The sequence below is a fragment of the Megascapheus bottae genome, chromosome 6 (genome assembly GCF_031878675.1).
Source record: "Megascapheus bottae isolate mThoBot1 chromosome 6, mThoBot2.hap1, whole genome shotgun sequence".
Classification (NCBI taxonomy): domain Eukaryota; kingdom Metazoa; phylum Chordata; class Mammalia; order Rodentia; family Geomyidae; genus Megascapheus; species Megascapheus bottae.
In genome coordinates, this window is record NC_143514.1 from 71,360,283 (window position 1) to 71,373,654 (window position 13,372).

General features: G+C 40.6%; 1 protein-coding gene across 1 annotated transcript in view; it reads right to left on the reverse strand.

Moving 5' to 3' along the window:
- The window catches only part of Zbtb40 (zinc finger and BTB domain containing 40), a 71,109-nt gene that overhangs the window by 20,345 nt on the left and 37,392 nt on the right, over positions 1 to 13,372 (reverse strand). The window contains exons 4-5 of the mRNA XM_090335604.1: positions 5,404 to 5,596; positions 4,477 to 4,619 (exon numbers count right to left, since the gene is read on the reverse strand). Coding sequence (XP_090191730.1) covers positions 4,477 to 4,619; positions 5,404 to 5,596 — 336 coding nt within the window. The remainder of the gene's footprint in view (positions 1 to 4,476; positions 4,620 to 5,403; positions 5,597 to 13,372) is intronic.

Here is a 13,372-nt window from a genome sequence, read left to right on the forward strand (position 1 = left end):
TACTCTTGAGCAAAAGAGCTCAGGGATAGTGGCCAGGGCTCTGAGTTCTAGCACCATGACCCACAAAAATTAAAAAAAAAAAATAGGCTTCCATTTGTATAGCCAGCACAACTCCTAGAACAGGACTTGATTCTTCTTTGTCATCTTGCACTAGAATTAACTCCAAATGGATCAAAGACCTGGAGGTAAAAGCTGACACACTGAAAACTCTACAGGAAGAAATAGGAGATACACTAGGCCTCCTTGGCACAGGTTGAAACTTTCTTAATAAGGACCAAGAATCACAACAAATCAGAGAAAGGCTGGATAAGTGGGACTGCATTAAACTGCAGAGCTTTTGTATGGCAAAGGACATAGCTAGTAAATTAAATAGGAAGCCTACAGAGTGGGAGAAGATCTTCACCAACCAAACAACGGACAAAGGCCTCATATCTAAAATATATCAACAACTCAAAAAATTGAATCACTCCAAAACTAACCTCCAAAGTAACAACCATCCCATTAAAAAATGGGGCAAAGACTTAAAGAGAGTCTTCTCTGAAGAAGAAACAAAAATGGCCTATAGACACATGAAGAAATGCTCAACATTTCTGGTCATAAAAGAAATGCAAATCAAAACAACTCTAAGATTCCACCTCACTCCAGTTAGAATGGCCAGGATCAGGAAAACGAATAATAACAGATGCTGGAGAGGATGTGACCAGGAGGGATCACTACTACACTGTTGGTGGGAGTGCAAACTTGTTCAACCACTATGGAAAGCAGTGTGGCAGTGCCTCAAAAGGCTAAACATAGAACTCTCCTATGACCCAGCAATTCCACTACTTGGCATTTACCCAACCATCCAGAAACAAGGGCATACTAAATCCACAAGCACAACAATGTTCATTGCAGCACTATTCACCATAGCAAAGATATGGAACCAACCTAGATGTCCCTCAGTTGATGAGTGGATCAACAAGTTGTGGTATTTGTACACAATGGAATTCTATGCTGCTGTCAGAAAAAAATGACATCACCCCATTTGTTAGGAAATGGAAAGACTTAGAAAAAATCATATTAAGTGAAGCAAGCCAGACTCAAAGGAACTTAGGCTCAATGGTTTCCCTCATTTGTCATAATCAGTAGAAACCTTGGGCTCTACTAGCAGAGATCTGCAATAGAGCAAAATCTTGATACATAAGGCCATATAGTATGAAGCTAATTGAAAGGACCTCCAGGATATTGAAACAAAAGCCATATAATGAATGATTGTTGTCCTTAATGTACTATGTTATCTCTCATCTCCTTTGCTGTCCCTTGGTTATCTCATATTGTTACAGTATCTCACTTTGTTATCTGATATATTGAATTTATTTGTATTTGGTTATTTGAAATTTGATAGGGAAGGGGGGAAAACCAAGACAGGTGGGGGTGTGGGGGGGAGGATGATGGGTACCAAGACATGTGAAAGGGTATCAATGTATGTGAATTAATGCACCTTCTATCTGGCAGATATCATGTAACCCTTTTACTAATTACAATAAAAAAATTGAAAAATAAAAAAAAATAGGCTTCCATTTGTATAGCCAGCACAACTCCTAGAACAGGACTTGGTTCCTTAAGAAATAAGTGTGCTAAATGAATGACACGAATACAAAATAAGGGCAGAGGGATACAGGTAACAGAGACAGTGAATTTGATCCAAGTTCAGTATATGCCTATATTGAGGCATCACAGTGAAATCACCTTGTACAATTACTATGTACTTATCAAAAACTGAAAAAAGAAGTGATATGCTGCTGCTTATGGGAGTGGAACTCAGCATGTAAGTACAAAGACAATGTGTTTGATCATAAGCTGGGGCCTAGCACTGGTCTCAGCAGAATCTAGCCGAGCTGCTCACTCTCCCAAAGCCTCCACTTCTTCCTTATAAAACAACGGTGATAGCTACCCATGGCTTTACACTGTTGCTGAGAGGGTAAAATGTGGTAGTGTTTAAAAGGTCTTCAGCATATTGTTTGGCACACAGTAAATAGTAAACAAATGACAGCTATAGACATGGCTATTTTTATGTGCCGCTACCTGTTCTTATGGACAAAGCCTATAGCTATGACAAACATAACTTCTTGGAAGCATAGTGTTCTCAAGGGACTGGGCACACATCCCACATGGTGTCATGGCACTCTGACTACTGGATCAGCATTCACCTCAGCACTGCCATCTAGTTAGGCTGCCATTGTGGAGCAAGACCATGCTTAAAATGTGCATTCTGATGTATAACTAATTTAGGTTCTTTTGCTACAGACAGCCTTTTCAGTTAAGTAAACTGGAAGTGACAGCACAGTCCATTTTGCTTCAAAGAATAAGACTGGGTCTAGGCTCTATCTCTAACTGCTGTTTTACTAAGATAATGGAACAGTTAGAAGGACATGGTCATCCAGTCTGGCTAATAAGGAAAAGCTAGAGTTGAGTAATTGAATGAAACTAGCCAACAAGGCATCAGATACTTCTAGAGCTACAAGCAACCTTCTACAATTCAGTGCCTGGAATTATACTTAATCTGAAATCTCAAGGAGAAACACAGGAGCTATTCTTTTTTTCTTTCTTTTTCTTTGACAGTGGTGGGGTTTGAACTCTGGGCCTGGGCACTATCCCTGAGCTCTTCAGCTCAAGGCTAGTGCTCTACCACTTTGAGCCACAGTGCTACTACTGTTTTTTGGTGTTCAATTAGAGATAAAGAATCTCATGCCCAGCTCATGACAGCTACAACAATGGCTATTTTCATTGCAGGGTGGCTTTGAGCTTTGATTCTCGGATCTTACCCTCCTAAGTAGCTAGGATTACAGGCATGAGCCACCAGTGCCCAGCTACTACTTATTTTTTTTAAAATAATATCTTTCTTTGAGAAGTTCAACAATTAAAAAAATTGATATAGGGAGGGGTGTCACTGTTCATAAAGAAATGTACACATTATCTAACTTATATAACTGCAGGTAGGCCCTCTGTACATCACCTTTACAACAAAATTTAAACAAAAAGATGGAAATAGAATTAATTTGAAAAATACAATTTTAAGATGAAAAGTTAGATGCTTCCCTTTATCTATTTGACTGTTGATAGTAATGTAAGATCACTGAGGAAAAAAATGACATCTAGGATCCAGTTGTCCCTATGAATCCAGAATATAGCCATTATACCAGTAGTTTCTAAACATCTTCTCTCCCTGGCACTTAAGGCACTTCTCATAGTTTTAAGAACTGATGCCATGAAAGTTTTCTATCCATATTCCTTCCTTCTCTGATACAGACATATTTTTAGCACAAAGTTGAAATCAATAACACAACAAATACAGTTAGCTAGTTGCCTCAAGAAGTCATGCTAGCAGTTTTATGAGGATTTTAGCAGCTGGCTGGTAGGAGAGTAAATTGGTATGACCTTCCTGAAGGACAATTTGACAATACCTACCAAACACTGTTCCAAATTCCACTTCTTTGAAATTACTTTAAGGAAATAATACTCAGAAGCATGCAAAGCTTTGCCTGCAAGTACACCCCCTGCAACATTACTTGTAACAGCAAAAAACTGGAAGTGAATTCCTAAGAATAACGGGGTGGAAGGCTGGGAGCAAGAGTGAACAAATGCAATCATAGTATTCCATACATACTATATGGAAAATGAATTCCACAACGTGTGGGGCAGGGATAAGCGGGAGGGGGAAAGGAAAGTGTGACATTGTACAATAAAAATTGTACTTACTACCTGGACTTATGAAAATGGTACCCCTATGTATAACACCTTAACAATAATAGTAAAATTATATTTAAGAAAAGGAATGACTCATGGGGTTGGAGGTGTGGCTCAAGTGGCAGAGTGCCAGTCTAGCAAGCCAAGGTCCTACATTCAGAGTACTGTGAATAGAAAAAGAAAAAAAGAAAAAGAATAAATGGTATGTTCATGAATATAATTCAGCTATCAAATGCATTTAGAAGGTATAGAAATGTTTCAGCATATTAAATAAACAGTGAAGTCAGAAAACCATGTGTTCCATATAACTTCATCAGAGGATGGCTTGGAAAGACTGGACAGTAGGTTTTTAACAGTTAGCAGCAATCATCTCTAAGTGTGGGATGTCCCCCTCCCTTGTGCTTCTTTTCTTCATTTTCTACATATTAATCACGTACTGTTTCTGTAAAAAGTCACCATGATTACAAATGTTTTAGTAACAGAGTGAAAATCCAGTGAGAGCAGAGATAGTACAATTTGTCTATCAGACACTCAAGCACCTGTTGTATGGCTACTTTGAGCACTTCTCTCACTAAGTGGCTATGAGAACCACAAAGGGATATGAAACAAGAATCTGAGCATCAAGGTGATTATTATGCAGTAGGTATAACAATATTGTAAGGCAAAAACTGCTATGTGCCACAGAAGAGATTTAAAAAAAAAAAGCACTATAGCAATTCAGCAGGGGAAGGAGGCACTTGACACAGTTACCCTTTTCTGGGAGCCAGGCAGGAATTCCTCCTTGGCTGTTTCCAGGAACTCCACAATAGGTCTCAACTGTGTTATACTCTGTATCAGGTCCTCTCTGTGTTCCAATAACAGAACAGACAAGGTCTTTCCCTCCTCTGTGCTCCCTGGGGGAGAAAGAATTAGAGACACACAAGAGAAGCTAGTCAATTTGAAGAAAATGACAGCATGGTTTGTGGAGAGAGATCTAACAGAATAGTAAAGTGATTCTCAGCTTATTCTGTGCACCTGAATGCAGAATCACTTTTAGGGAGGAAAATACTTTATTATTCTGTTTAAACTTTATGAAAGGAAAAATGTTTCATTTATCTGTCAGAACACAAAGCTTCAGAGCCAGCCAGAGGTTAACTTCCGGTTGGCAAGGCCACTGCTTTGTACCTAACCCAAATGAGAGCAGCTTCAGACTTTAAGGCTGTCAGCGAGCAAGTTGCCCTGCCTTGAAGCACTGCTGTGGATATGCAGCTTTCTGAAACGCAGGAGGACACCAGTCACACTCTCCAATCTATAAGGGTACCAGCCTAGTTAACAAAGGCACAGAAATGGAGACTCATTCGGCTTGTATATATTTAACATGCGGCCTCTGCAATGACACACAGAACCTGGGTGAAACCATTTATTAAGCAAGCTGTCAAAGATCCATTTTGGAGCTGGGAGTATGTCCTAGTACTAGAGTGCTTGCCTAGTATACACGAAGCTCTGGATTTGATTCCTTGGTACCAGATACACAGAAAAAGCCAGAAGTGGTGCTGTGGCTCAAACAATAGAGTGTTAGCCTCGAGAAAGCCCAAGGACAGTGTTCAGGCCCAGAGTTCTAGCAGTAGTTCTGGCAAAAAAAAAAAAAAAATGAGACTTTAAAGCCTGGGTTGGTTGGATGGCCAGGTGTCCTCCTACCTTTTGGCTGCGTGGATGTCACACCTTCTGGTTCTGGGGTTAAGAAAGATGATTTGGCCACAGAAGCAGCATTCTGGCACAGCCTCAGCAGAGACAGAGCAGACTGCACATCCAGACTCTCATCGTGAACTTTATCCAGGAGCCTCTGGAATGCTGGACATCCCCCTTCACCCTTGAAGCATTCTGCAATGATCTATGTAATGAGAGTGCCCAGAAAGAGGTCAGCCAGCCACCAGAACTACATGTGAAGGGCAAAATGCCCCGCAATCCAACCCCTCCTACTTGCACCTCAAACCTGAAGTATGGAGGACCGGATTCATTCCTCTAGCCTCACTGCTATCCTTCACTCTGTGTCACACCACATTAGGACTTCTGTTTATTTGTTTCTCCTACTATAGTTCCTAAAGATAGGGATTAAGCTTTCTAGGCTCAATTCCCTTAGCAACAAGCACAGCCTGGCATACAGTAGGTGTTTAGTGCATTTTTTAACAAACTCAGTGCAGTTCTTACCTAATTAGACCTTTCTGAGTCTTATGACATTTTGAGTATTTCTTAGGCAAAGATATCTGAATTTCAAATTGAAAGAACTGTCATTTTATTATTTGAGAATGCAATTAAAATCTCACAAGTTAGTAAAAAAAGAACACTTTAAGTCATTTACATTATGAATGATCGACTATTTAGAAAGACACGAACCTATTACTTTTAGATATATTCTGTAATAAGGCTAACAATGTGTTGGCAGAACATGATTCACATATTAATGGTCTCAGGTTAATGACTGCCTCCACCGGAATGGACTCAAGTTTCCTTCCTTAAGCAGTCCTGCTGCTGGCTTGTCGGGGGCCTTCCAGAGGCCTCAGCATCACTTCGCCTCTGTTACTGCTCTCCTGACAGTGCGCCAAAGTACTGGGGTGAGAACGCGCCTTTTTTACCTGCTCTTCCTGACACTCCTCCATTCTTCCAAACTCATAATCATCAGCACAACCCAAGAGTGGATTAAACTCATACTGTTTTATTTTTTGAGGAGAGGGACAAGGTCTTATGTAGCACAAGCCTTAAGCTTGTGATCTTCCTGACTCATCGTTCCTGTCAATCCTTTGGGGATTTTTCTCCCTCTGGAAAGTTCTCAGCTCAGCCTTAACCTTTATGCAACAGCCCTGAAGATAGACTGCATTTCAGGCTTTCCCTTTCACCCACTAGATAAGCTACTAGGGTTTCAGAGACACAAGACAGTGTTCACACTCCTGGTCTCCACAGAGAAAACCAAACTCACCACCTAGAGTACCCAAACTACAGTACAGCATCATCAAGTAAACTAAACCACCACTCTATTCTTTGGTTGACAGAACATCTCTTACATAAATGGGAAGAAAGTCAGTGGGAATGTAGGGCTAACATTTTTATTTAGCAATAATTTATTGGAAAAAATCAGAACTGAAATTCATGTGTATAATATATGTGGTCTCTATATAATCCTTAAGAAGTTTCTTTTTTCTGTCATCTCTAAAAGTAAATTTGTATGTAATAGCTTAATAATCTTTACTTTGGTGTAAATAACTTCCATGATCTAATGTGACTCTTCTCTTTTAAAAATAATGAACAAAGCCAGGTGCCAGTGACTCATGCCTGTAATCCTAGCTTAGGAGGCTAAGAACTGAGGATAGTGTGTTCAAAGCCAGCCTGAGCAGGAAATTCCATGAGACTCTAATCTCTAATTAGCTAAACAGAAAGCCAGAAGTAGAGCTGTGGCTCTAGTGATATAGTCTTGGGCAAAAAAGCTCAGGGACAGTATCCAGGCCAAGACTGGTACAAAAAGAACAAGAAATAAAGTTATAAGCTGAATGCTGAATTCCTTTTGGTAAATAAATTCTGCTTTTCATGTTTTTATTAGCCGGGTAGCCTCCAAGTGGCTGGCAAAGGTCTATCTCTATCTCCAGGAATTAATGCCCTTTGGCTGGACCTCATGGCTTGTGTCTACCAAGTAGAGTTCTCTGAGTAATGAGACATTCCTTTTGAGGTTAGGTTACCATGACTTCTGCCTGGCCTATGTGCCTGGGTGAGGGTGAGTGCATCCACATGTGCTGAATCAAATGAGTCTTTCTGCCCATAGTCTGGGAAATGCAAGCTATACCATGTTATAAGCTCCCAGAGGGAGATGCCTCTATGGCAAGGAATGGACATCTGAAGTAAGCTTGAAGTGAGTAAGCTTGAAGTAGACCTTCTAGGAACTGTGGACAACCAAAGAAGCAAGCTTAAAGATATTCCATGTTAAGCCTTGGTTTGGAATGGCTACAGCTCTGGCTGACACCCTAAACTCAGTCTTCTGTGACTCAAGACAGAGGACTCAGCCATGCTCCAGCTGGTTTCCTGACCCACAGATACTACTTAAAGCAACTACTTGTTTTGAACTGAGTAATAAATTCTCAATAATGGACAATGTATTCTGACCCACTCACTGCTAATGCCTTCAGTTAACATATTTCTTCCTCTGCCCTTTCCTTTGTGCATCTTAATTGATAATGGCATACAGTGATCTCATTCTATCCCAGCCTACGTTTTCTTTTTCTTTACCTAGAGCTATCCCAGTTCCACCTCCCTAGTTATCCACCATGAGTGGTGGCAGTGTTCATCAACAGTGGCTTTTGATGTACTTTTCATTATCTTCTCTGTTGTCTCTCTCTCTGTAGAACTATTCAGCAGTGAAATTAAAACATTTGTTAACTTCACTGCTCAGCAGTGATGCTAGGATGGCCATCTGGGAAGGAGAAACAGGGCAGGCTATGAAAGAACCAGGAAAAGCAATCAGCTGCCTGGATAGCCCTGTGTTTCCTTCCAGAATCTACTGGGAATCCACACCAAAGCCAGCAACACAACTGCTGCTCAAGCTCACCAAAGCTGTGCACCAAGGTAGGTCCTATTCCTGAAACGTCTCTGCCCAAACAGAAGGGTTCCCACACTGTGAACCAAACTGCAAGAGCTGAACCAGAACAGAGTCTTGTCAAAAGGATTAACTTCTTAATCACTTGAAACTCCTTTGATTCTTAGGCTGTTAAAATCAGTGAATTCATGTCAACACATAATACATGTACAATTCGATTGCTTTACCTAGGAATGAAATATATATTTAAAGATGTGACTATTTCCTCAATTTATGATAGGGAAAAACCATGTAATCTTTCCTCTAAGTCATCTTTGAACTGAATAAACACACTTTCTAACTGTTTGCCTACTGCCTTCAGATTTGCTTGGCAAGTCTATTGCTGCATGCTAAGGGCCAGGAAATGGCAACATTGCTACTGCCGGGCTAGGGCGCAGCTCAGTGGCAGTGCATCTGCTTAGCATGTATAAGGTCCTAGGTTAAGTCTCCAGCAAGAAAGATAAATATGAGTGTAGGCTCGCTGTCTACAAGCCTTTTGTTTCAGATGAGCATCAGAGAAGTTAAGGAACTTGTCGAAGGTCACAGGGTCAGTAAGAAGGGTAGCCTGGATAAAACAATGGACACATGGAATACATTGGATTTTATTGGACCTACCAGAATCAGTATTACTGGATGCTGAGTATCATTGTTTTCTTTCAATGACTAGTACAGAGACTAGCATCTAGTAGGTACTCAATAAATGTTTGCTTAACTGAAGTTCCTTCTATCTAGGACTATGTATCTCAGACTTAATAACACTGAGGAGGCTTGGAGAAATGATTTTTACCTCTCAGAGGCCTACAAAATGAATCCCTTAACTCATTTGTAAAAGGGTTACCCCATATTGTGAGCACAGTCCTGAAAGAGACCTAGTTCACTGACAAACCCCAAAGTCGTGACAAGTTGAAAACAGCAGATTCACACAGGAGGGGAAACTTGTTTGCCTTTGAAATGTGGCTTTAGAAGAAAGATGTTACCAGGCATTTGGCTTTGGGAGTCTTTCTAGAACTGTAGGTGAAAAAAAGTGAATCAAACAACACAGAAATCAATAGCAGAAAAAGTTCACTCCTTACTCTTGGTAAAGATCACTGGGTTGTATACACAGTTAATTAAAAGCAGGGATGTTGCTAAGAATGGAGAAGAAAGACAATTAAAACTTCTAGCACAAAAACTGGAACAAACAAAACAAAACTCTCAGTTTGGCCTTACCTAAAGGTATACTTAGCTCAGGCAGAAAACTTCTTGGGCCATGACTTGTTTTTCCTGATGGTAAAAAATGTGTTCCAGTAACAATAGTTACCAGGGCACCAGTTCCTAGTGTCTGAGCCAGCTGTATACCCTGTATCTCTCTGCCCCAGCCAGAACACCATGCTACTCAACAGCTGCAACCAAGTTCAAATTCATACGATCAGTAGTCATTTATTTTGTGTGTTCAATTGTCACATTAAGGTGACCAAACTAACAACAATAAACAAGAAAAAACATTCAAAGCTACTTCCAAGGTTTAAAAAAAAAGCATAACTAAAAGAACAAACAAAAAACTTTAATCTTAAAAAAAGAGATGTACTAATTACCTGACATATGAAATGGTAACCCGTCTGTACAACACCTTAATAATAAAAATAAAATTATACTAAAAAATAATGTTGCTCCACGTGAGTAGTTCTTGAGGGCACTCACTGAAGCCTCACAGCAATTCCTGTGGACCTCCAGGAAATAATCACAGACATCACAGGATGTCGTTGGTGTCAGGGTAGGCAAGTCTTAACTGTATTTTCCATGGCATCACTCAACACTGACAGATGGTAACACAGATGACATCTGCCACCATATGCTACAGTTTTTAATTTTTTTCTTTGACCTCATGATTTGATTGTCTTCTTAACACAAGTTGGAGTTTAGAACTGCATCACTTTCTTCTTTGACTTCTCATCTCTGCCCAATTCAAAGCTGCTTCTACCTCTTAGCCATTAGAATTCTCTCAGAGCTGATGTGGGGCTCAATACACTCAAGCCCAACACTCAAGCATCTTCTTCATAGTTTAAATTTTTGGGTGGAAAATCAGCTTAATCTGTCTATCACAGCTCCTCTGCTTCCTGTTACAATGCTGCTTTTCCTGGACATACAGAAGACCCTTGCCCTTTTGTACTGTGTTACTTCATGATGTTGGTACTTGCCATACTGTGTGTGTGTGTGTGCGTGTGTGTGTGTGTGTGTGTGTGAGAGAGAGAGAGAGAGAGAGAGAGAGAGAGAGAGAGAGAGAGAGAGAGAGAGAGAGAGAGGAGGGGGGAGGGGGGAGGGAGGAGGGGGAAAGGGAAGGAGGGAAGAAGGAAGGGAGAGAAAGGGGGGAGAGGAAAGGACACAGAGAGAAGGGAGCTTGAATTCAGGGCCTGTGCACTGCCTCTGAGCTTTTTTGCTTGGGGCTAATGCTCTACCAATTGAGCCATAGTTCAAGTTCTGGCTTTTTGAGGTTAATTGGAAATAAGAACCTTCTGGGCTTTCCTGTCTAGGTTGGCTTTGAATCACCATCTTCAGGTCTCAGCCTCCTGAGTAACTAGGATTTATAGGCATGAACCACCTGTGCCTGTTTCTTGCAACACTTTTTATAGGGAGTCTGGTGGGTTTTAGAAACATTACTATGATGACAGGAGGACTATTGGCACCAAAAACACACTAAAGCTTTTATAGGTCATGAATTTATCCAGCAGTACTTATCTGAATATGGAACTTTGGCCCCTAGCTATAAGACAGTAATTTATTGTAAACCTGGTAAAAATATAAATCCCTAAGTTCTTATTACAATCTAGGAATCTGACTCTGGAGGCATTGAATAAGTGTATCAAATGACCTTTGTATGCACTGTACCACTGTTCAGATTTCTTTGTACTAGATTCAAACCTGGCAGTTCAGGAAGCTACTTCTAAGTGGATGGTGGGACCTATTTGAAAACAGACTTTATAAATTAAGCTGAAAGTATTACAAACTATCTCATATATCAGAGTAACCACCATAGCACTAGCAGTATATTACAAGACATTTACTAGTAGGACAGCATTAGTAGGATATTACATTTATTCAAATGTAAAGAGAACTTAGAGGTCTAGTAAGTCTACAAATGCTGAGTTAATCTATAAGCAGATGATAGCAAGGCTACCTACTGAGGCCCTACTGTTGCTCGGCTTTTTTATTCTTTAATTTTGCAGCACTGGGATTTGAACTCAGGGTCTTATACTTCCTAGGTAGGTCCTCTACCAGTTACCTTGTTCGTGTGTGTGTGTATGTGTGTAAAAGTATATATGTATTATGTATATGCCTATACTAGGATTTGAACTCAAGATCTCAAGCTTTCCACCTTTTCACTCACAGTTGGCACTCCCCCGCTTGAGTTACATCTCTAGTACAGTGTGTGTGTGTGTGCGTGTGTGTGTGTGTATGTGTGTGTGTGTGTGTGTGTGTGTGTGTGTGTGTGTAGGTGTGTGTTAGCGAGTAATCAAACCCAGGGCTTTGTGTATGAGAGGCAAGCACTCTATCACTAGGCCACTACCACCCTCCTATTAGTTTATTTTATTTTATTTTTTTAACAAGGATTTCACCTTTATGCCTAGGATATCCAAGACAATGATCTTCCCATTTACATTTCCTGTATTGCTGGGACAACAGGCATGTAGCAGCACATACAGCTTTTATTTATTGAGATGAAATCTCCTGAACTTTTTTGCCTGAGATGGTCTGGAACCAAAATCCTCCCAATCTCTACCTTCCAAGTAGCTAGATTTACAGGGGTGAGCCACTGCACCTAGCATAGGTCTGGCATTTTTACTATGAGTCTTACATAAATGATCCTAATAAATTCATGATGACCCTATGATATACTGATAACATCCTCATTTTACAAACAAACAAACAAAAACCCTAAGGTTTTTAAAGAGTAAGTTGCTCAAGGTCACCATGCTCATAAGTGGTAAAGCCGGATAAAAAAACCTTCATATCAATACAATAGAACATACTCACTCAGTGGTGACAGGGAGTGAACACACAGCAGGGTGGACAAATATCAACAAATTATGATAAATAAAAGAAGTTAGATGAAGCTGGGCATGGTGGCTCACGCCTGTAATCCAAGCTACTCAGGAGGCTGAGATCTGAGGCTTGTGGTTCAAAGCCAGTCTGGGCACTAAAAAGTCTGTGAGACTCTTATCTCCAATTAATCACCAGAAAACCATAAGTAGTGCTGTGGCTCAAGGGGAAGGGCAGTAGCCTTGAGATGAAGAGCTCAGGGACAGCGTCCCGGCCCAGAGTTCAAGTCCCTCGACCAACAACAACAACAAAAAAAGAAAGCTAGATGAAATGAATTGTACATATGATTCCACTTATATAATACTCTGAAAAATACAAACTTAATTGACACAATGTTAATCAATAGCAAAAAAGCTCAGGGACAGTGCACAGGTCTTAAATTTAAGTGCCAGGGCTAGCACCAAATATTAAAAAAAAAAAAAAAAAAGAACCACCTGAGAAGGGGTATCAAGGTTCAAAAAGTAATGTACCCTGGGCCGAGAGTTTGGCCTAGTGGTAGAGTTCTTGCCTAGCATGCAAAAGACCTGGGTTCAATTCCTCGGTACCACATATATAGAAAAAAGCTGGAAGTGGTGCTGTGGCTCAAGTGGTAGAGTACTGGCCTTGAGAAAAGTCCAAGGACAATGCTCAGGCCCTGAGTTCAAGCCCCAGGACTAGCAAAAAAAAAAAAAATCTAAGAAGTAATGCACCCATCTGATGAATGTAACCCCTCTATACAGTATCTGGAAAATAAAATACAGTCTTAAAAAATAGGGGCTGGGAGAGTTTGGCCTAGTGGTAGAGTGCTTGCCTAGCATGCACGAAGACCCAGGTTCGATTCCTCAGTACCACATACATAGACAAAAGCCGGAAGTGGTGCTGAGGCTCAAGTGGTAGAGCTCTAGCCTTGAGAAAGTCCAAGGACAGTGCTCAGGCCCTGAGCTCAAACCTATGACTGGCAAAAACAACAACAACAACAACAACAACAAAACC